Below are 25383 nucleotides of genomic sequence, written 5' to 3'. Positions count from 1 at the left end.
GCATAAAGCTCAGAAGCTAGATTCAAGTGCATGCATAGAAGTATACATATGTAACTGGCTTGCACTATCGCTCCTATAGGGGGAACACAAATAAAGGCCACAGAGGGGTATAAATTTATGGTATGTGTAAGGCTGTTTGGATGAAGGCCCCTCAATTAAATATTTCTTGTCTTTAACACTGGCAATCTACAGAGTATGGCACTGAAAATTAATGCTATACCGAAAATCAGCAACTGTCCCCTGCCAATGTAACATGGGATGCAATGACTGAAAGAAGTGTGGGAACAATGCCAGGATAATCTAACAGAGGAGCTGATGGTAGGCAGGCACAACAGAGAAAAATACATACAAAGTAATAATGACATTTAAGCAAATAACTAAATATGCATGTTTTTAAGATCTGTGATGATGTCAAATTTTTTAATAAAAAAACAAAAACAGTACTAAAAAGACAAACACAGGAACGTACCACATGATTTAATCCACATAATTAAAAAGGTGAAAAATTGCAAAACAATATATATTTGCGCAATTACATTATACTACAATGAATTCTGCATGTACACTAGCAAGGATGTACTTACAAGTCCTCGCCTTTATTAATATAAAACTGTTAACATTTTTTTTTCTTATTGTGTACATTATACCTTAATTATTTTCTGAACTAGTGGGACCATCTTTGGACACATATAAGAAAGAGACACCTCTGTTCCTAGACCTTGACAACTTATTGTGCCTGGTCTTTCTTTTGCTACTGTCCACTGCTTCTTGTTCTCCAGCTATCTGCATTTTGATATGCCTCCCCTCATTATCTGCTGTGTCATGTTCAAAAGTATCACTGTGTAGTGCATCAGACACTGTGGCACATTCTGTGTTTTTAGAGCTAACAATATCAGGAATGCCTGTTGTGTGGTGAGTTAGAACTGCCTCTGCGCTGTTCAAAACCAAGTCACTGGAATACATATGAATTCCTTCAGAGTCTTGAACACTGAAACCAATTTTATCACACACTGGAACACATAAATCCTCTCTCCATTGTGCTTCATTGTCATTATCTTCATCTCTACCAAAGAGTTCTGGTGTAAAGAATATTGTGTCATCCTCCTCTTCTTCTGTAACAGAATTATTCAGTATTTTTTGTCCAAGTCCATCCTCATCAGTTGCAGCTACCTTGACTGGAGAAATGTCTATATCCACAACAGAACTCCTGAATTGACCATCCATGTCAGTATTGATGATCTGTATGTTACTGTCTTTTATAGGTGAAACCCTAGCAGTGCTGATATTGTTTATCGTTAAATTTCCAGCTTCGACTGAACATTCGGCTTTTAATCGGTGTTTCATCAGTAAGGAATCCAAATGGCTGTCTGGGATAGACTGTATCAGGCTGGTATCCTTACATGCCTCATTAGGATTACTGGTTACAAACTGCTGTTTCCTTGCAAAAGAGGGTAAAGGTGTTGAGGTAATCGGACTACTGCTGAGGAATTTGTTGATGGAACCAGTGTTAGTCCTATTTTTATGTTTTGTTTTTTCATGCTTCCCCCTGGAAACTCTTGCTCCTGTTGTGATCTCATCTTTTCCTTGACGCCTTGTAACATTTCTTCCTACTGCTGCATCTAAAAATAAAATACAGCAGAAATTGAATATGACATCATTTAGGTGTTAGGTGCTTAAAAATAGAGTAATACTTGAGTTGACAGAATAACCAGTTTGTAATCTCATTTAATGCTGCCTTATTATTATCATATGTAGCAATCTAAGTAATTATGGTTAGTTAATATTTTGTCCAGATTATTTTGTTACATTTTTAGGTTACTGTGCTCGGCTCCTTATAAGCCACTTCATGTTCCAACAACCTCTTACTTTAAACACTATTTCTTCAACATTCGTTTTAAACATCAGTATTTATTTATTTATAATTCTAGGCAGTAGTACAAAGGTCTCTGCGGCAACTCAAGTAGTCACAATTGCCTTCTCTACCTCAAAATGTTTGATTGTTGTCATACTGATGCAGGAGGAGGAAATTCTATGTTTTATGTTTTACAAATTAGGCTCCTTGGCATCAGCAACGGACTGAAGCAGATATAAAACTGTATGGGTCAGAGAAGGGATTTCTGAAAGTTAAGATTAAGAACAGCATATTGATTAAAGACAACATGTTTGCAAGGCAATTATTAACTGGACACAAATTCAAAGGTGAAAAGTGGGAGATTTATGCAGTACTATAATCAAGGCAATCTACATATTTATGCCCTGCATGTGGCCACTTTGCATCTGATTGACTATTAACTCCCAGATTTTGTTTTCCTGTTTTATTGTTGTGCAGTTTGTTGCTCTTTAGGCAAGTTGTGCAACTGACAGTTGAGATTAAAAAGATGGTGATTCTGGTGGTTGACAGATGACTTTTCATTGGGGAATCATCCATATCTGCATACATATATCAACCCTTAATGTTCCACTATACAATTCTCCATTTTGCTGACAACAGATATACTGTCTCTTCAAGAAGCAAAGTACACAAAGAAAGAAGGAAAGGTACATTAAGAAATAAATTATTATATGCAATGGTGGCTCAGAACATTCCAGGACAATTACAGCTCAAAGGTCACCACCCTTACAGTTCTTTAATCCTGAGAAATTACAATACAATTCAGCATTAATCCAGCTTTATGTGTGGCAGTCTGTTATTGTCTATTCTCTTTTTTTTTTATCAGAGATTTAATTATTTTCGTAAAGTGTCAAGCTGACTTTGTATAAAAGTACTTTCCCACGTGTCAGCAGAACAAGACTATTTTTACAAATCAAAGGATGCTTCTTGTTACTTTTACATGCAACTGTTTTTTTTAATTCTCTTTCTCCACTCTCCCTTCTGTGGATAAGTCTGGTGCTGATCTCAGTCTTTTTTTTCTTTTCTTTTGGCCTTTCTAATTTCTCTCTCCGTTTTATCCTCTCTTTCTCCTCCCCTCCATTTCAGATCAAGACCACACTCTTCAAAATCTGTCTCATTAATCTAGCCTCTTTTTCTTTTCCTTTCCCAATTTTCAGTTATGTAATGATTTTCCTTGTTGTTGCTACAATGATTAGTTATAAACTGCATTTCTTGCTAACCCTCTCTCTTTTTTCCCAATTCACTGCTGTAAAACTTTTAAAGCCTCCAGCCATGAGCAATATTTGTCTCCTTAGCCGTCTCTGTATCTTTTAGCCACCTTCTCATTCAGATAATCACAGTCCTTCTCTGTTATCAATTTCCCTGCTACAGGTCTCCATTTGCACATCTGGCTTGGTCCCAAATCCTTTTCACCTATTTGCCCACCTTACTGCTTATTTCCACTCCTACTGGTTTCCCATTCACCTGTCTTCCTTTTCACATCTGTTCATCAGCTTTTGTATTTCTTTGCCCTCCTTGTTTAAGTCACAGATGATCATACCTCCTCTATCTGTACTCTTTCCATCTACTCCATAACTTTGTTGGATCTGCTCCGTGCTGTCACCCTCTTAGCTCTCTAACATTCAACCTCATCTAGGCTCGGAGCTCAACCAAGACAAGTTTACTGAATAACAAATACACAGGTTCTCCAACACTGACCTAGGTTTCGTCCCAGATGGACTTCATCAGAGTGTGTTGAACCTACTGAAATATATATAACACCAATTAATCAATTATCCAATAAAAATAAATAAAATAATTGAAAATTGAACAAGGTTAAAAAATCCCATGCAGCTGATAAAAAATGTGTACAATTACCAAATTCAGCATGATGAAATGTTAAAAGTGTTATATATATATATATAACTAAACACCATAAATTATAATAAAACACTTTATGCAATACCAGTTGAAATACAATCAATTAAAATAAATTCATATATAAAATAAATCTAATAATGAAGAAACAGTTATAATTAATTGTAAAAAGATGTCATATATGTTTACCTCAACAAAGGTGTCAAATATTTTTACGATTGCCAGCATAAACAGATGGACATCACCTCCTAGTATATCACCCTATTATGTTTTTAAGCCTCAAATAGGGTTTGATGGAAATAAATTCATTTAAGCCCGGATGGTGATGAGCATTTAATAACATCTGCCATTTAAGTCCACCCCCCCACACCCCTGCTAAATATAGAGTCCAACTCCAAGATCGCACTACAGTGAGGAAAGGGCAAATTTTCCAGTCTTCACTGTACCACGATCTCAACACCACTTTCGAATAACAGCATTTTCGATCTATATGCCGTTCACGGGAATTACGTTTCGATCGGTAGTCATAGACCCGTTTTATAGAACTGACTTTCCCCATCACTGTGTTTTGACTTACCTCTCCATCTCCTTAGATTCCTTTCTGTTTCATGTTTCACCTAAAGTTAGTTCTCATTTCAAGTCCTGCCCACAACTGCACACATTTCAAGTTTTAAATATTTTGCCCTTGGTTTATTTGCAAATGACCTTTATTGCTAAAAACATAAACATGCTAAAACATCCTAAAAACATGCTGGCTATGCCCTTGCAACTCCCATTCTAATATCACCCACCCCATCCAACCACTACCTTTCTTTCCACTCCACTAACTACCTTGATTATAGCAAGCTCAGATGCTCATAAGCCTAGTACTTATTATACAGCAGGAACTTCTTATTGTAACATTTGTTAATGTTGTTATGTACTTTACAGATAAAGATTCTAGTTGTCTACTGATGTACTATGTTCTTCTTCTGTAAATATATTGTAAGTAATTGCTATGTCAATTGTTAATCACTATATAATCCAATGTAACTACTGTCTGTTTATTTTAACTGTGAAGCTTTTCTCACCGGGCCTCTGCTGAAAATGGACCTACGTCCAGTCGGACACTCCCGGTCAACAAATATAAATAAAATAAAATAAATAAATTGCTCCCTTGTTTCTTCTTCCTCTAATCTTATTATAAAAGACTTCATGCTGTATTTCAGCCCTGCTGCTGTCCTTAATCTCTCAAAAGTGTTCCATTACTATTCCAGTTACCCGTTCACTGCTCTCCAAGATTAAAATACAATTGTCTGCAAAAACTGGAAAAAAACTGTTCCTCTTCTGATTCTCACTCTTACCCTTCCCAAATCATACTACTCCAAGCCAGCACCTTCATTACTAATACAAACTGGCATAGTGAGAATCCCTGTTTGACTCCCCTCTTTCTCCTCATTTCTTTAATTGCCACATCATTAATAATGTTGCTTTACAGTTCTTGTACATAGATTTATTGGAGATAGCTACTTTCCATCAAATCAAGTGTTTTTAAATATGAGTATGACTCCACCCCCTTCTGCTCCCCTCACATCCTTCCATGAAAGTTAATAGGCATCACCAATTATCCATGCACATTCTTCTCTAGAAAAAGCTCAACTTGGCCTTCCTACATATATCCAAGTAATATTTTTCATATCCCGCATACTAAAACTTTTCCTGACATCTTTGTGTCTACATTTGCTAGAGATAGTCTGACAGCCCCAGGGTTAATTATTGGTGCAACCCTTCACCATGAACTTTGAGACATCTTCCCCTTTCTTTTGTGTCTGTTATATATCCATACCAACTCTTTTATGAATTTTCCTTCCACAGTTTTGTAGTTCTCTATGAGGAACACACTGATGCCTGTCATGTTTTCCCCCCTTTCAGGCTCTTTATGGCTCTACTAACTTTATTCACTTCTGTTTTGTGTCTTTATCAAAACTGATCTTTTCTACCTGCATTATTTCCCTTCTTCCATCTACTTTCCCCTATTTTCTTGTGTGGATTTTTATGGTTGTACCCAAAAACAGGTTTCCTCCTTCCTTATTTCCTGCTCTTTTATTGCTATCCCTCCCTTTTTCCTTTTTCTATGCTGACACTCTACCTGTGTTTTCATTGCCACGTCAGTATTCATTATTTCTCATCATTTTTGCGTCTTCCTCTCTTACCATTCTTAGTTCCTACTCACATCTTGCATACTTTTTCCAATCGTTATTTTCTCCTCTCCTCCAGCAGTTATGCTTTCCTGAATATGCTGGAGTTGCTTTTCTAGCCGATCTATCTCTGGCTTTGTCTTTTTCCCCGAGTTTGCCCATTTCTGCAAAATCCAATCAATGACCACCGATTCTACCTAAATGCGCCCATCCTCTTTTACTCCCTGATTATACTTTATAGTTTCATGCATCCACTCTCTTAGTTTCTACTTGTTTCACTCGATCCGCCAGTTTATCTTGTTCCATTCTCCATTGCTCTGTTCTGTTTACAGTTGCTTCTTTTGTCAGTCTAAGTTCCACCAGAGCATGTTCAGACATTACTATCACCTTTATTTCTACAATCTCTGTTTTCTTATATTCTCTTGATTAAAACATTCTTACCTGTGTATTTGTTCCAAGTTCACATGTTAAAAAAAAGGTAGTCTTTTTTTTCTTTGTATAAGCTTGTCACTCCATGTGTCAACCCATGCCTCAACCTCTACCCCTTTGCCGCTCTCTCAATTTCCTAGCAATCTCTTCCTTTAGTATTAAAGCAATCCCCATTATCCCTACCTCCAGTTTTCCTATTTTATTACCATCTTTAAAAATGTCTGTGAAGAATCCATTCCCTTCTTTATATGATGCATACATTTCCTACTCATCATCTTCCCTCCCACTTATCCATGTAAAATTATGCATCTGCCATCCCCAGTCTTTTCTACTTTTTTTCCTTTTGTTTCAAGCCATCTCCTGAACAATACAGTCCCATAATTCCACTCCCCCTTATATATTCCATTTCCACTCCTTGGTATTCTTTTATTGATTTATTTCATTCATTTTCAGTTTTGTATTCTATGTAAGCCTTGTATCTATCCCTTCAATTTTGTACACTCTGGTTATTTTCAATCTCTTTACTGCATATGATATCCCAGCTATGTTTCATTTCATAATTTCCACTTCAATTTTGCATACCAGGAGTCACCCCCACCCCCCGGCCTAATGCGATACTTTCGCCCACTGCCTGGGAGGAAGCTGAGCCATACCAGTGCAGCATTGTATCTGCAGACATACAGATTTTTTATTTTATGCCCTACTCACTCCCCTTCCTCAAGCCCAATATGCAGTGACATAAAGCCATCAAGACCAAGATCATCTATTGGTGTGTTGTGCTCTCTGTGTTTGTAAACTTAGGAAATATAATCTCCAGTATCAACACTGAGGTTATTATTACATGCTTAACAGTTACAGAAATACAGTTTCAGAGCAATGAAAGTACTCCCTGTATTCCTGGGTATAATGCCTATTGTGGTCAGTATCAGCATTTGTCAAGAATATTTTCACCTCAAGACAGATTCCTTGAGGCATGACATCTGAAGTCCAAATCACCATAAACTAGACTAATTATCACTTCACAGCTAACTATAGAACACTCTCTATGTCCCTTTCTGAGCATGACAGTTGCCTTAACACAGTAGCAGAAATTCCCATTAATCCCAAGACTTTTCTACTGCATGATTTCAACTGTTCATTAATGAACTAGAGGACCTGCACTGCGAATGGCTGGCATGTAGAGCACTTCCTTGACTTTATGTTAATTCTCTTTCACAAATACTGAGCCATTCTACTAGGGGTCCCAATATATGGTCACTTCTTGCACATCTCCATATGTATCTTCATACCTTATTAAATCAGACCATAATTTTGTGACTCTTTTCATTTAAAACTGTAATTCCCCTGTAAATAGTTCTGTGTTTAAAGCTTCTCAAAAGCAAACCTTCCTCAGCTGCTTGATGATGTAACTAAACTCTGCTGTAATCCTCCCCAGAGGGATCCCAATGCTAAGGCTGCTACCTATGCCTCTGACTTCCACTTGCACTTAAAAAATTATACTGATAAGCCAGTCCTGATCCTCACCAAAATAAATTAGAAGTTATGTACTCACCATAACGTTCCATCTGAGTAGGTACTTCATTTGTCTGAAACCTGTGGGTCTCGGATCCGACCGGCAGCTTTGCAAGCCTCAAGATCCGAGCTCCTAGCTCCTCCCCTCTACTCACAATCTCCTGTCACCACCACACTACCTCAGATCGGTTTTGCTGTATCACCTGAAAAACTTGTAATAAACAGGTTCAGATATTCTCAAGAATCATAAATGATCCTAGAAACCCGATACAGGTTAGGGGGATGGCAGGGGGGGATGGTTGCAGACAAATGAAGTACCTACTCAGATGGAACGTTATGGTGAGTACATAACTTCTAAATCTGAAGTAGTTGCTTCATTTGTTCTGCAACCTGTGGGACAGAGTCCCCAGCTACCTAAACAAAGAAACCTGGGTGGCCTATGGAAGGATATTCCGAAGCACCGCGGAGCCAAAGGACGCCCTGCTTCCAGATATCATGTCCAGCTTATAATGAGAAATAAACGTATGAGCAGAAGACCAAGTTGCTGCTGAACATATGTCGTCCAATGGCATCCTGGACCAGAAGGCTACAGAAGTTGCGATGGACAGTGTGGAATGTGCACGAATTTTAAATGGGGTTGTTTTGTCCGATGCCTTATAAGCCTGAGAAATACATTGACAAATCCAATTAGCCAGTGTCACTTTGGATATAGGTTTTCCCATGGATGAAGGAGCAAATGACACAAACAGTTGATCAGCCTTACGAACGTATTTGGTCCTGTGCAGGTAAAAACGCAACTGTCTATGTACATCTAGTGTATGCAACATGTATTCTCCCTTATTTTGAAATTTCTTGAAAAACACTGGCAGATTGACAGTCTGATTGATATTTGCCACAGATGCCACTTTTAGTAAAAAAGACGGGTTAATCCTGAGAGACACTCTGTCATTGTGAAAAATAAGATAGGGAGGTTTCATGCACAAAGCTTGGAGCTCTGAAACCCTTTTAGCAGAAGTTATGGCTACCAAGAATGCTGTTTTCCAGGACAGAAAATTAAGGGGTACAGAAGCTGCAGGTTCAAAAGGAGGTTTCGTTAAGGTTTGCAGAACAAAGGTTAAGTCCCAAGGGGGAGTCACGGATTTCACCGGTGGCTTGAGAAGGAAAACGCCACACAAGAATGTCTTACACAATTTTGTAGACGCTAGAGATCCTAATCCGTCTCCCACATGAAAATGGGATATTGCTGCCAACTGTACTTTTACCGTTGATGCACTGGCCCCTTGTTCAAATATCATGGACAAAAAATCCAAGACTGTAGGAATCGGAACAGTAAAAGGGTTGAGACCCTGGCTGTTAGCCCAGATAGAAAATCGTTTCCCCTTGCTATTATAGATTTTCTTGGTGGACGGTTTATGAGCCGCTACCAGAATAGTTTTCACTGGTGACGAGATACCGGGAGTCCTTGCCATTAGTGGAACTGGATCAACCAAGCCGCGAGCTTGAGGTTTACCAGGTTCGGTGTTGGGCACCCTGTTGGGTGCGATATCAGATCTGGAATGGGATCCAAGATTAAAGGGGAGGAAAGACTGTGAGACCGTAGGTATGGAAACCAGATTTGACGAGGCCAGAATGGGGTTATGAGGATAATTTTGCTCCCCAACCGTGCGGCTTTCTGAATTAACTTCGTCATGAGCGGAAGCGGGGGGTAAGCATAGAGTAGACCGGGAGGCCAAGCATGAATCAGAGCGTCTCTGGGGCTCTCCCCTTCTGGGGGAAGAATTGCGAAGAACTCGCTGCATTTTGTGTTTTGGGGGGTAGCAAAAAGATCGCAGCGAGGCCAACCCCACTTGTGTAAAATTTTCTTCGCAACTTTCGGATTGAGAGACCACTCGTAAGGACTGAGAATTACTCGACTCAATTTGTCCGCCAGGATGTTGGATCGTCCCAGAATGTGCGTTGCTATCAGAAAGCGGTTGGTGGATATCGCCCATTCCCAAACTCTCATGGCTTCTCGACAAAGAGGGTAGGATCTGGTTCCCCCTTGTTTGTTTATCTACCAGACCACTGACATATTGTCTGTCTGTATTGCAATCGTTCCTAGAGGTAGAAGGTCTTGGAGAGCCTGCAACGCTAGAAGCACCACCCTCATCTCCAGAACATTTATGTGCAAGGTGGTCTCCGACAAGGTCCATGTACCTTGGACGTTTCTGCCCAAACAATGCCCCCCCCCACCCTAGGCGAGAAGCATCCGTGGTTAACGTGGCCTGGGGAGGGGGAATCACAAAGGGTCTCCCTTGCCTGAGTTCTGGGGAGTGAAGCCACCAAAGGAGGGATTCCCTGCAAACCCTGCTCAGGGGGATGGGAGTATTCAACGGGTGGTGTAACAGTGACCATTGAACTTGGAGTGTCCACTGTAATATACACATCCTTAGGCGAGCATGGAGAGAGAGGCCGATAGCCGCTGCCATCGAGCCTAGTGCTCTCAGGACCAACTCCGCCAGCGGAGCTTTGGTGCGAAGAAGAGCCAAAACTTGGACTGAGAGGCTGGACAGCCTGTCCGAGGTCAAGAAGGCCCAAGAAGATCGGGAATCTAGCCTGGCTCCTATGAAATCTAATGCTTGCACAGGATGAAGAAAAGACTTCGGTATGTTGACTGAAATGCCCAAGCTGTCGGCAAGAGACAGAACATAGTCCCTCTCGGTACAAAGTTGATGCCTGTTTGGTTGCTGTGAGGAGCCAGTCGTCAAGGTACGGAAAGACCCTTATGCCCTGAAGCCTCAGGTGGGCCGCAACCACTGCCATGACTTTGGTGGACACCCTGGGGGCTGAGGTGATTCCGAACGGAAGGATCCTGAACTGGTAATGACTGGCCCCTAGCTGGAAGCGGAGGAACCTCATGGACCGTCTGTCCATTAGAATGTGGTAGTACGCGTCCTTGAGGTCTATAGAGCACATCCAGTCGTTCTCCTGCATTAAGGGGAGAATAGATTGTAGAGTGACCATCCAGAACTTTTCTTTGGGGACAAACATGTTCAGGGCGGACAAGTCTAGAATGGGCCTGAGGTCCCCCGTCTTTTTTGGCACTAAAAAGAACCTTGAGTAGTAACCCGATCCGGATTGGTCTGGGGGGACCCGCTGGATGGCTCTTTTTCCTAACAAATTTGAAATCTCTACGATCGCCGCCTCTCTTTGATTGGGTGGGACATCGGGGAGTCGACCACCTGAGGGAGGACGAAATAGGAAGGGAATTTTGTAACCTCTGGATATAATTCGGAGCACCCATTGATCGTTTGTGATGGACTCCCACATTGACAGGGGCTTCGTTAAACGTTCCCCGACTGCCTCCAGAGCTGGACAGTCGGGTAAGCCCTCAGGGCTGCTGCGCGGGTCTCTCAGAGAAAGGCTCCCTAGACCCGAAGTTACGCGGTCCCCCTCTGCCTCTGGGCCGGCGTCCACCCTGCCCCCCTCTGCCTCTGGAGGGCGCGGAGTCCAAAGCTGGATAGGATTGCTGAGACTTGCGGAACCACAGCTTCTTTTGCCCTCTCTGATTCCTTGAGAAGGAACGTTGGGGGCTCGAGAAGCGGACTCCGACGGCAGACACCGTCTTCCTGTCCTTCTCGCTTTGGACTAGTGTATCGCGTATGGTCTTGCCAAAAAGCGAAGAGCCTTCAAAGGGCGCATTCGCGAAGGACGCCTTGAAAGGTTCCACGAAATTACAAAGGTGGAGCCAGGCATGGCGTCGCAAGACAACACCTGCCCCGCTGGCCCTTGCGGCTCCCTCCGTAGCATAAGACAGTAGCCGCATGGACGTATTTGAAATGGACTTGAGAGTGGCCATACGAGTCGAGAACACAGTTTTGTCCTCAACCGACATGGACTCTGGTGGAGCTGCAGTGTATTCCTTGACCAAATCCCGTTGCAGCCTGATGACATGCGCCATATAATTCAGCGCCCTCACAGAGAAGGTTGCTGAAGCAAAGGTCCGCTTCCCTATACGGTCCAGCGCCCGGGACTCCTTGTCCGGCAGGTGGACCGTGGAGCTCTCCTGGGAGAGTTGTCTCTTAGTGGCAGCAGCCACCAACATGGCATCAACTGGAGACCCTTTGGCCCAAGCCTGCCTATCTGAAGGGGGGGTTAAGGATTTTATCCGGCCGGCGTGGGATAGGCTCCACGGTGTCGGGTTCCTGCCAAGCACTGGTAGTCAGGAGATCTACCAGGGGATCTGCCGGTGGGGACACCCAGGAGGTAGATGGGCCCGCTTCAAACGCCTCCAGAAATACGGACTCATCCGAGGAAGGTTTTTGGGCAGACCACCCCCCTCCAATACGCAAGATTTCCATGATGTCTCCAAAGGAGACATCCTCGGGGGGGGGGGTGACCTTGGGGAACCTTCCCTTTCCTCTAAGTCCGTATCTGTGGTGACGGACTCGGGGGAGTCCATGTGCCTCCTTTTACATGTCCATTTACGAGGCACCTCCTCTGTGGGACTATCAGAAGAGGGCTCGTCAACGGCCTCTTGTTCCTCCGAGGGAACCAACTGGAGGGTCTGAGCAGGCTGTCTCGATGGAAGGATGATGGAAGGTAGACCCGTATGCAGTGAGGGAGCGGAAAGATCCAAAGCCCGAGTCGGGGACCTGAAAGACCTCGACAGTACTCTCTCCACTACCTCGAACGCCGAGGGAGAACTACTGTCTTCCGGCCCCGAGAGCAGTCTCTTCGGCTCCGAGATAGGGATCGGGGTCGGAGCCGAAGCCATCGGATCTGAAAGGGAGGTGCTCTCCGACATAGGAGGCGCCGAAGAGGCACCCACTCCCACAGATCCGACGCCCGGCCCACGGCCCCGAGAGCTCGGATCCGAGATACTCGAGGGTATGGTTGACGTCGAGAAGGCTTGGGCTACCGGCGCCAACAAAACCCCGGCTCCGAAAGGGCCTGGATCCGAAGACTCCAAAACCCGGATCCCGGTTGAAGAAGGAGGAATCGGGGCAAATATTGAAGCTGCACTCCCCCCCTGTGGGGGGGGGGGGCAGGAGCACCCGCATCTGCATTTGGGTCTGCAGAAACCGACGCATCATCCTGTCCATATCGGTGTCGGAGAGAGACCTAGTAGATCTAGAGGAGGTCGACGACCTCGAGGGTGATAGGAGCTCCTCCTCTGGCTCCGGCGAGAAGGAAGGGGATTGGAGCCGAGAAGGAGAAGGTCCGGACACCCTCGGAGGCGATTTAACAGTCTTCGATGGCGGAGCCGAGGGATGAGGCTCGGCTCGCCTCTTGTGTCGGTGCTTTTCCCTAGAAGGAGAAGACCGAACTTCCCTCGTACTCAAGGCAATAGTGGGAGGTTGAGTCCCAGCCTGAGTCGAGGGAGTCAGGGGTGCCGGAGCCACCTGGGCAGCCTGCACCTTGGAGGGAGAGGAAGAAGAGGCCTCCTTCGGGGGAAGCAATCCCGCCAGAATAAGCCTGTTCCTCCTGCCCTCACAGCCCGGGGGTTGAAGGCTGCGCAAACCTGGCAGTCTGAAGACAAATGGGCAACCCCCAGACATATAACGCACTGAGTGCGACCATCAGCTGGGGAAATCTTACGGCCACACCCAGTGCACTTAGAAAAAATAGCCTTCTGGCCTTCGGCCATTTTCCTAACACACACACTCACACGCCCAAACACCTAGGGGAGGGTTAACTGAACAAAACGCAATCCCGAAAATAAAAAAGGGCAGAGAAACACTCTCTCAACACACTCTTCTTTTAACTTTGTCAAAATTTTAAGAAAATTTCAAGAAAAAATTCACTTCCCTGCTACTAAGCTCAGGAGCTCTTCTCAAGATGCCTGTGATTCAAGCCGTGGCAAAAACGATCTGAGGTAGTGTGGTGGTGACAGGGGATTGTGGGTAGAGGGGAGGAGCTAGGAGCTCGGATCTTGAAGCTTGGAAAGCTGCCGGTCGGATCCGAGACCCACAGGTTGCAGAACAAATGAAGTAACTACTTCAGATCAATAAATTAAAAAAAAAAACCGTACAGGAATACACATATAAATACATTTTATAACAAAAAAGAAACTGCTTAATGCTTATAAGCAGTTTCATTCTACTTACCTACCTTAAGAGCACACTTAAATGGGCCCTGATAACATACGAGGTTCCCTGATTATCAGTGTCAAATATGGTCTTTCTAAACCCATATTTAACCTCTTTAATCTAAACCTCTCCACTGGTTACATTTCTGAAGCCTGCAAAACAACCACTGAAATACTATTACACAATGGAGGCCCTACCATGGACTCTAGTGGCTATAAACTTATTAGTCTTAATAGTGTCATATGCAAAGCTATGGAGCACATTATCTCAGACTTCATTAACATGGACACTGAAAATCTCTTAACCCTGGACTATCATCAGTTCAGCCTTGTCAAAGGAAGGTTACCTTTTTAACCTAATTAATTTCATTGAAAAAAAAAAAAAAGTACCCAAAGCAGTGAAAAAGAAGTTATGTTTTTACCATAACATTCCATGTGAGTTGTTCATTGCACCTTTGTTCTTACACGTTGGTTCGGAGCCGATCCATCGGCTCCGAGTCGGCCGCTTTCCAAGCTCAAGATCTTTGAGTAGCTCAAGGCACAGCCCCTATCCCATGATGCTCTCCTACCAACCCCAGATCTAGTTTGCTGAACCAGCAAGAAAAAAACACACTAAGCAACCAAAATACAACATGTATATAGTGCATAACTATTTACAATAGCTAAACGATAATCTGGCTGGAAAGAAAAAAAATAGTAAGATCAACCAGACCACCAGTCATACCCTTTCTTCCAGAACCTGGAGGGGGAAGGTGGGAGGGAGTGTAAGTACAAAGGCGAGATGAACAACTCACATGGAACGTTATGGTAAGAACATAACTTCTTTATGTGAAGTTGTTCAATCTCGCCGTTTGTTCTTACACGTGGGTAGCATCCCAAGCACCCTAATCCTGGTCAGCTCATGGGAGTAGATTCCTGAGAAAGGTGGAACCAAAGGAAGCCCTGTCCACTTTGTAATGTGGACTTGCTCCGTTCCTTTGCAGTTTGGCATTGGTTTTGATTTCTATATTCCTGGTCTTTTGGTGTTTTGCTGTTTCCTGTGGTTTTGAATGCTAAGTAAGGATATAGAATGAGACCAGAGTAGTTTTATTCAGTAACATTAAGGATATTATCATCGTGGGTGTCCTTAATGAGCAGGGATGGTAGGTTTGCTGATTTCTGCATTGTGGAAAAAAGCATGACCTTAGTTTTTAGGATGTTTGTTAGTAATTGGGAGGGTGCCCTAATGGTTAAGGTGTTTGCCTGACAAACACAAGGTGCAGGGTTTGAGTCTCACAAGGAATAATTGGCTAGGCTTAAAATAGCTCGCAAGGGCAGTTAGCTTAGTACTAATCTATGAACCTATGAGTGATAAACGTATGAAGTTTGGACCAAGTAGCAGCTGCACAAATGGTGTCCAAAGGTAAATGGGCTGCGTGGCTAGAGACGTAGAAACAGCCCTGGTAGAAGGAGCTTTCACTTCACTTTCTAAAGGTTGTTTAGATGAAGAATATACAAATTTTATACAATCAGAAATCCATTTGGACAATGTAACTTTGGATACAGAAAAACCTTTCTTATTGTTTGCATAGGAAACAAATAGTTGATCAGATTTCCTAAATTCTTTTGTTCTGTCTAAATAAAACCTCAATTGTCTGTGAACATCAAGCTTATGTAACATGTATTCCAATCTATTAGCATGATGTCTGAAAAAAGTAGGAAGGTCAAGAGACTGGTTCAAGTTCACCTCGGAGCAGACCTTAGGGAGAAAGGTTTGATTTGTTCTTAAAGACACTCTGTCGGGGTAAAAGACCAGATATGGAGGCCTGATAGAAAGTGCTTGTATTTCAAAAACTATATACGCCGAAGTAATAGCCACCAGGAAAATTGTCTTCCAAGAAAGGAAATTCAAAGGACAAGATGATACAGGCTCAAAAGGGGGAAGCATGAGTTGAGATAGTACCAAATTTAGATTCCAGAAAGTAACAGGATGTCTGATAGGTGGCCTAAATGTCTGTGAAGAATCCATTCCCTTCTTTATATGATGCATACATTTCCTACTCATCATCTTCCCTCCCACTTATCCATGTAAAATTATGCATCTGCCATCCCCAGTCTTTTCTACTTTTTTTCCTTTTGTTTCAAGCCATCTCCTGAACAATACAGTCCCATAATTCCACTCCCCCTTATATATTCCATTTCCACTCCTTGGTATTCTTTTATTGATTTATTTCATTCATTTTCAGTTTTGTATTCTATGTAAGCCTTGTATCTATCCCTTCAATTTTGTACACTCTGGTTATTTTCAATCTCTTTACTGCATATGATATCCCAGCTATGTTTCATTTCATAATTTCCTCTTCAATTTTGCATACCAGGAGTCACCCCCACCCCCCGGCCTAATGCGATACTTTCGCCCACTGCCTGGGAGGAAGCTGAGCCATACCAGTGCAGCATTGTATCTGCAGACATACAGATTTTTTATTTTATGCCCTACTCACTCCCCTTCCTCAAGCCCAATATGCAGTGACATAAAGCCATCAAGACCAAGATCATCTATTGGTGTGTTGTGCTCTCTGTGTTTGTAAACTTAGGAAATATAATTTCAAAAAGGCTTTACATAATCTGTGGGACATAATGTTAGAACCACTGCATCCCACATGGAAGTTAGATATGGCAGCCAATTGAACCCTTATCGTAGAAGCTGCCGCAACATCGTGGAAGAGTGAAGTCAAGAATTCCAGAATACTATGAATAGGGGTGACATAGGGATCAATATCATGCTGAGAAGCCCAATGAACAAATCACTTCCATTTGCTGTTATACAGTTTCCTGGTATTTATGAGAGGAAACTAGAATATGTTGAATCACGGGAGACAAATCATGTGAACTGGCTAGGTTGGGAAGTGGAGCAGCCAAGCTGTCAGTTTGAGGGAGACAACAGAGGGATGAAGAACTCCCGACGAATGAGTCAGATGGTCTGGCACTGGGTCCAGAACCCAAGGTTCTTCCACTTGGTATTGCTGTAGGAAGGGGAACCATATCTGCCGAGGCCAAAACGGGGCTATCAGAATAACAGTCCTTCCCAAGCTTTTGGCTTTCTGTAAGAATCTGGGGATCAGCGGGATTGGAGGAAAGGCATAAAGGAGACCCGAGGTCCAATCGTGTACAAGTGAGTCCCTTGGGCTGTCCCCCTGTAGAGGGTACAGGGCAAAGTAGCTTCTGCATTTGGCATTCATCAAGGATGCAAAAAGGTCACAGCAAGGCTGGCCCCATCTGCAGAATATCCTTTCCGCCACTCGTTCTTTGAGGGACCACTAGTGAGGCAACAGAATGGCTCTGCTCAGTTTGTCCGCTATCATGCTGGATGACCCGGGTATGTGCATTGCTATCAGAAAGCACCTGGTGGATACAGCCCACTGCCAAATTCTCAGGGCCTCTTGGCATATGGGGTAAGGCTTGGTTCCCCCTTGCCTGCTGATGTACCAAACTACCGACATGTTATCTGTCTGTATTGCAATCATATCTCGAGGTAGAGAGTCGTGAAAGTGCTGCAACGCTAGAAACACCACTCACAACACTAGGACATTGATGTGCAAATGAGATTCCATATCTGACCAAGTGCCTTGGACAGTTCTTCCCTGAAACAGCCCCCCCACCCTATCAGGGAAGCATCCGTGGTCACTGTGGCTGTGGGAGGGAGAAGTACAAATGGGCGACCTACAGTAACTTGGTGGCTGTTCAACTACAAAAGAAGGTCCTTTTTGCAAGCATTTGTCAGAGGAATCTTGTGTGACATTGGAAGCTGTTGATAAGGCCACTGTGTGAATAGTAACCATTGGAGTATCCTCATGTGCATTCATCCCAGAGGAACCACTATGAGTGTCGCTGCCATGGTGCCTAACAGCTTCAGAACCTGGAATGCAGGAACTTTCCTCTCCATTAACAAATGGGACACTTGACTTTGTAAAGATATTACTCTTTCTTGAGGCAATCTGACCAGGGTGGTGGTGGTGTCTAGATCTGCTCCTATAAAGGAAATATGCTGCGACGGCAATACAGCAGATTTTTCAAAATTTAAGGTTATGCCCAACTTGGAACACAGGCTGATAGTGTAATCTCTGGCGCAAATCAGTTGATGCCTGGTGGGGGCGGTGTGGAGCCAGTCGTCCAGATATGGAAATACCCAGAATCCTAAACGTCTCAGGTGAGCCGTGACCACTGCCATACATTTGGTGAACACTCTGGGGGCTGTGGTGAGACCAAAGGGCAGAGCTCGGAATTGGTAGTGACTGGCCCCCACCCAGAAACAAGTGATGGTCTGGCCATCTTGATGCGGTAGTACGCATCCTTGAGCTATATAGAGCACATCCAATCGCCCGTTTCGAGAAAAGGAAGTATCGATTGAAGCGTGACCATTCGGAACTTTACCTTTTTGACAAAGGTGTTTAGTTTGCTGAGGTCTAAGATGAGCTTCCAGTCCCCTGCTTTCTTTGGAACTAAAAAGAACCTGGAGTAAGTTCCGGATCCTATTTGGTCCGCCGGGACTGGCTGGATGACTCATTTTTCTAGCAGCCTTTGAATTTCTATGGCTGCTAGATTCCGCAGACTGGGTGGAATGTCTGGGATTCTTGTACGAATGGAAGGGGGATTCTGAAAAGGGAATGATTTATTTATTTATTTATTTATTTTACATTTGTTGACCGGGAGGATCCGACTGGATGCATGTCCATTTTCAGCGGAGGCCCGGGGAGAAAAGCTCCAAACACAGGTATCAAAAAGCAATTAAATAACAGTGAAGCAAATTTTACATTCAAAATTAGAACATATGTTATTCTTTCTAATTTATCTAAAATGTGAGAGGATTAGGATAGAAAGGAGATGTAGGAGATTCAATTGTAATGGATGTTAGTCCAGCCTAAGGTAGACTATCCCGGGTTTAGGCAGTGACAACTTCGCATTGAACCCAGATGTGTTTTTAGCTTAGCTTTAAATTGACTTAAAGTAGAGATGGATATAATATCATGGGGAAGTTTGTTCCAAATTTTACCTGCGGCGTTGGTGAGAAGGGAGTCACCAGCAGAGTTATTAGTTTTGAATGTTTGGATTAGGAGACGGTTGGATGACCTCAATGGACGTGGATTGTTACAAAGGGGAAGCAGCATTTTGAGGGAAGGAGCATATTCAGGGTTGTATATAGTTTTGTGGGTAAGGACTATGATGTAACCTCTGGTAACTATGCTTTTTACCCAAGCGTCTGGGTATAAAGCTAAGCGATCCCCGACTGCCTCCAGAGCAGGACAGTTGGGCCTCCTCTCAGGAGCGCTGATAGGGCTCGCTAAGGAACTGCTCCCCGTCACCCTGGTTCTGCGGACCCCCTCTGCCACCTGGGCGGCATCTACCATTATAACCTCCTCCTCTGCCCCTGGAGGGGGGTTCACTATGTGTGTTCTGGAAAGCTCCTTGGGACTTTCGGAACCACATTTTTCCACCTTTCTGCCCTTTGGGGTATAGTCTAGTGGGGGTGGAAAAACGGACTCCTACGGCAGATAGTCTCTTTCCTTCCTGCTCACACCTAGTGAGTGTCTCCTTGACTTTAGGCCCAAACAAGGAAGAGCCATCGAATAGGGTATTAACAAAGGAAGACTTGAAGGGTTCCGTAAAGGAGCATAAGCGCATCAAGGATGGTCTCCGCAGAGCTATCGCTGAACCTGCTGCCTGGGCTCGATCCATCAGCTGCATAAGAAATGAGCCGCATGGACAAGTTCACAATAGAATTTAGGGTGTTAAGCTGTGCCGTCACTGTCTCAGAAACAGCATCATCTGTTTTGCCCTGTAGAGTATCTCCAAGCTCTTTGAGGACATCTCGTTGAAGACGGGTAAAGTGGGTTAAATAGTTAAGTGATTTCATTGCAAATGTCGTAGAACTAAAGATGCATTTCCCGTATCTGTCCATCGTCCTAGAGTCTTTATTAGGAGGATGGACAGAAGAAGATGTTTCTGACATCTCTTGACAGCCACCGCCACCACCATGGCATCAATGGGGACTCACTTCGTAAGAAAAGACCTGTCTTGAGGGGAGGCGATAAATTTGTTGGGCCTCCGAGGGACCGGTTCCATGGAATCAGGAGACTCCCATGCCCTTCGAGCGACCAAGTCCATTAATTCGTCAAAGGGCAGAGTAACCTAGGAGGTGGAAGGTTGAGACCCAAATTCCTTCAGGAGCACAGACTCATCCTCAGTAAGGGTAAGGGACTGCCAGTCACCCCTCTGCCTTAATATTTCCAGGATGTCTGCAAATGAGACATCCTCTAAGTCCGTGTCTGATGTTAAGGATTCCTGAGGGGAATCCAAATGCCTCCTCTTGCACACACACTTTCTAGGGACTTCATCAGTGGGGGCATCTGGTAAAGTCTCCGTCAAGCAGGGGTTACCCAATGTGGTTACCTGATGCTCTGGGTCTTGACGCTTGGTAAGAACCTGTGGTGTAGGGACAGAACGCGGCCCTTTAGGGGAGGAAGGGGAAAGGTCCGAAGAGGTAAGGGTCTTTGCAAACATGACCCTCCTCATGGCATCGAAGGCACCGGTTTCCTGACCCAAGGAGTCTGCCGGTTCTGAAGAATATGGCAACCTCCCAGGGGCCGAGACCACGGGCTCCAAACCAGAGGACGGAGCCGAGCTCATCTGCGCTGAAGCCCCGCGAGGGAGAGTCGGAACCGAAGCGTTGATTCGACTCTCTCCCCCGGAACCACCGAGAGTGTCAGCTCCGAGACTCTTCGATCGGAACCGAAGGAGTCAAGGTCGACGGCGTCGAGGGCACTGAAACAAGCCTCGGCTCCAAGGGCTCCACCACTATCAGATCCTCTCTTTCTGGCTCTGAAGGCTCGACTAGCCTCGAAGGGGGAATAGAAATCGTGGCGGAGGGGTTGTAGGCTTCGAAGTCAGTTGGGATGAAGCCGAAAGCAATTTGGCCAGGGCTGGGTTCTCCAAAAGCCTCTGCACCACGCAGTCCACATCGATGTCCAAAAGGGTCCCAAAAGAATGGGTCAAAGGAGCCGAAGAAGCCACCGACCTAAGGATCGGGGATTTTAAAACTTCCAACACTGTGATTTGGCTCCGAGGTAAGAGTTCGGTGCACGGCTCCGAAGGCCGAGGAGCCGGTGACAGAGTCTTCCCAGAGGTGCTCGGAGCAGAGGACCTGTGCACCGATAACACCTTAGAAGACTTCGACCCCTTCGAGGACTTGGAGGTCTGGTCAGTCTTGTCTAGCGCTTACTGAAAGTCTGGCATCAACAGCCCTCTATCCACCAATTTCCTTCGCTTTTCTAACAAAACCCTGCCACTGATGGAGTGGCAGATATAGCAATCCTCTTGCAAATGTACTGGACCCAAGCAGTACACACAAGAAACGTAGTTATCGGTGATGGAAATCTTCTGTCCACAGTCACACCTCTTAAATCTTGATTTTTGTTTCTCAAACATGATACCAAAGAAAACACACAAATATCAGATCCCTGATAAAAAAAATAATGTCAATAATCCGCTAAGATACTCCTGGAAAGTTCAGATCCCTGAACTGCAAACTGACTACAAGTATTATTTTAAAAGGTCTTGTCACAAAAACGTCAGATACAACAAATCTAATAGCACCAACAAGTTATGAACAAAGAGGGGATAGAGAAATAAATTTGACAGAGCCCTGTCAAGTAAAATACAACTAAAAAAAGGCCAAAGGCCTAGGAGCAACCGCTCCGATTTAGAAAGACAAAAAAAATATTATACAGTTAACTCACTGAAACAACAAATACGAATAATATTATTAGTTTCACATATATCAGATCCCTGATAGCTAAATAACTAAATATATATTCTTCTAAGAAGAAAAAAGGTTACTGGCCCGAGCTTCCTCCGAAGATTGTGCGATCCGTTGCAGCGGCAAACTAGATCTGGGGTTGGTAGGAGAGCATCATGGGATAGGGACTGTGCCTCGAGCTACTCAAAGATGCATGGAAAGCAGCTGACTCGGAGCCGATGGATCGGCTCCAAACCCACGTGTAAGAACAAACGGCGAGATTGAACAACTTCACATCAGTGGTTATGCAGTGCATACATCACATCTAGACCTTGCCAAGATTTTTGACAACTCCTCACGTAGTCATTATTAACTGACTTGTAAATCTGAATATAAATCCTTATAATGTGCGGTAGTTAATCGGCTAACAAAACTCATGTGGTTAGAGTCACAGATGTCAACTGCTGAAACCAAAAAAGGTTGCCAGTGATGTCCCACAGGACTCTGACTTTTGGTCCCCCTCCTATTTGGCATCTATTTTTCAGAACTTCAGGCCATCACTCTTGGCCTATAGTTTACCAAGTTTGCAAATGACATTAAACTGTATGGTGTTATTCAATCTTCAACTGACTCAACTGCGCCACCATGAGTTAGACCATGCGAGCAATTGGTGCAAGGGCAACAGTATCAACTTAAAGGTTAAAAAAAAAACAAAAAAAACAAGCATAGTTCATTTTGGTAAACAAAACAGTTTCATTTACCATATAAGTGATGCACCCCTCCAAACAGACACCTTTGTAAGTGATTTAGTCACTATTGTTGACACCTCCTTATCATTTGATTGTCGTGTCTCCAAAGTAGTTTAGAAAGCCTTTTCTCTGACTCATCTAATTTCCAAAGGAATCTCCTATAGATCCAAAAAAGTTTTAATTCACCTTTACCTGTTATTGAATATAATGTACCTCCTAGCATGCATCTGTCTAAACTTACCATACGACTTGAGACACCTTAGAAATTTATAACTAAAAAGATAAGTGACCTCAAAAATCTTAGTTATCAGGTGAGACTAGCAGCGGTTTCTCTGTACTCAGTCTCTTACAGACTCCTCTATGGAAGCCTGAAAGATGCAATCCTACTTAACTTCTTATTCATCTGCAGAACTAATGGTACCACACATACTCAGTTAAAGGAACTAAACCTTCAACTGCTGATAAATAAGACATGCTGGCATGAAAGCTACATACCCCAATGTATCCCTAAGATCTGAAACAAACTTCTACAAAACATCAAGCAAAGTAGCATTCTTCCTACTATCAAGGTAAGCCTAGACAATAGGATGGGCAGCCTCAAATTCTACCCTTGTCTATCCTGTCTTGCCCTTCTTAAGGCTAGAAGGAACTAATTTCTTTTCTTTCTTTGTTTTCTGGCATAGAGCACTGATCTACATGAACCTTTTTCAGACTCAGCCCGGGAGGAGTGTCTGTTTAAGTGACTTGCTCAGAGTCACACAGTTAGGCAATGAAAGCTGAAGGAATCAAACCTTGCATTGACTGACCACAGAAAACAGCTCATCAACCTTTCTTAGTCCTCTAAGACAAATGCCAGACCTATACATCTGCCTTTTGAATAGGGTTTTTGGCTGAGCTTGGTTTGCAGAAAGACTGCCTAGTATTTACCTATGAACTTAACCCATCCCTCTGGAACAGGCAAGCCGGTGAAATACTGCTACCTTTCCAATCAACCCAGCCCAGGCAACTCCTAAGGTGTTGATCCAGTCAGATGAACCCGGGTCATCTGGGACATGGTCAAAACTCAATCCATCTATGCCACACAGCTGGCTCTCTATTTTACATTCTTAATAATGTTTTAAACGGAGTAAAAATAACTATTAAAAGTGCATGTAATACTTTTTCCTGCACTATCCTTCCTTTTAATTATTCCCACTTTACCACTTGTGTACTCATGGAGATCCTTATGTGCTGTCATGTGCTTAAGTCTATTAATTCATCCACACTCTGCATTCCTCTACCCTTCCAGTCTCTGACCCCTCAGTAGTTCAAATCAGCATACCTTACACCCATGTATAAGTTCATGCTTTAACCACATCTCCAACCTATAGAAGTCTACCTTTCAAAATTATAGTCTTCAGCACTAGGTCTGCCTGTCACAACTCATTCAGCTTTTTCTTTCTCATGGTGTTTTGGCCTGTTTACTAATGTTATTTTTTTGCTTTGCATCTAGTGCTTCTCTGACTTGGGTAATTAAAAAGTGCCTCTACTTCTCCAGACAATCAAGACCAACTATTTATTTCTATCTTTCTCTCCAGCATTGTTTGCTTCTACTCATCTGCAAGCAGTGGGTGTCCTCTGTGTTTCTGTAGTCAGCCACCTCTGCTTCCTCTTCTACTTCTGCGTTTAAGAAGGCAACCTTCAAATGCTTTTCACCAACTCCTCTTTCCTTCTCTGTGCTGGTCTCCAACACATTCCTCTGAGTCCATATTCTATTCCTCTTGTTGTTCCTCCTGTCCCATCATTTTTGTTTCTCCATGTCCACCTTTTGTCAAGCACTTTGACTACTGCTCGTTTTCTTTGTTCACCCGTAGGTTTTTTCGTGCTTCTTTGCCAATTTAGTTCTTGTTCCTCATAGTTACTGCTTCTCTCACTGTGTGTGTGCACCACTTTATATTTTTCAAAATTCATCTGCTTGCTGCGACTCAGTCAACATCAAATTTCTTCAGTATGTCTCTTACATGCTCAAATGGTTTCCAAAGAATAATCAGCCAAAACCTTTATGTTCTAGGCTTCCAGCACGCTTATTCGTTTGTGTATGGCTGCTAGCATGACTCATTTTTTTGTTCTGTAGGTATTCATATAGCACACGTCTTGGATGGCCTTTGTTTGTTGCTTTTGAACCCATTCTGTGCACTCTGTCTACTGTGTACTCTAAGCCTTTGGATGGGGTAATCTGTTGCAATATAATATTTAAAAAAAAAAATGCATACTTTCTGATCGTCATGCTGTCTGAAGAATTCTCAGCCCTCTTCACTTCCAGGCCCTGATTCTTTAGTCTGTTAATTTTATTTTTTCACCCTCAAGTATCTTACTAATTGTGCCCTCTTGCTTTCTCTGCTGGCTTATATTGCTTTCTTATTAAATTTTCTGCTGGCCATTTTGATAGCTTGCTACTGTCTTCTTCAGGAATAATGCATCCACTGTCACTTCAACCAGCAGTGCTGAGATTTTCCCATGCTCTGCTCTACATTTTCTGAATTATTTGGTACTGTAATTCCTTTCTATTTGCTTTCCATTTGTATTTTTTTCCACTATGGGCTCACTTTTCCAGAACTTTTTGCTCTTTTGTCACATATATGACTGGATGCTTTGATCTTTGTCATGCACTGTTCTAATTAAGTACCATCCTTCTTGTAACTATAAATTGTCAAGAAAATAAAATCTACTGCTCCTAAGAGTTTCTTGGCATTCCTGCTTTAATCTGAACATCATGCATTGTTAAATTATTTCTCATTTTCATCTCTATGTTTCAGTCTATTAGCTGTCATAACAAATGGACTGTGTTCAGACGAAAACAAGCCAGAGAGAGAGATACTTGGCATATCAACTGACATATCTTGATCTCCACTCATCGTCCGTTTGATATCTGCATATTCATCTTGTAT

At 43.3% G+C, this 25383-nt stretch overlaps 1 protein-coding gene across 3 annotated transcripts in view; it reads right to left on the bottom strand.

The window, feature by feature from the left end:
- Nucleotides 1-460: 460 nt before the first annotated feature.
- Nucleotides 461-25383, bottom strand: part of BRIP1 (BRCA1 interacting helicase 1) — a 2367390-nt gene continuing 2342467 nt past the window's right edge. For all 3 annotated transcript variants that reach the window (XM_044054537.1, XM_044054539.1, XM_044054538.1), the window contains one exon: nt 461-1619. In XM_044054537.1, coding sequence (XP_043910472.1) covers nt 649-1619 — 971 coding nt within the window. In that variant the 3' untranslated portion in view covers nt 461-648. The remainder of the gene's footprint in view (nt 1620-25383) is intronic.

The sequence above is a fragment of the Protopterus annectens genome, chromosome 13.part0, assembly GCF_019279795.1.
Source record: "Protopterus annectens isolate FY-2018-M chromosome 13.part0, PAN1.0, whole genome shotgun sequence".
Taxonomy (NCBI): Eukaryota; Metazoa; Chordata; order Ceratodontiformes; family Protopteridae; genus Protopterus; species Protopterus annectens.
Note: the sequence above shows the minus strand (reverse complement) of the source record. Positions and strands in the feature narration are given on the sequence as shown.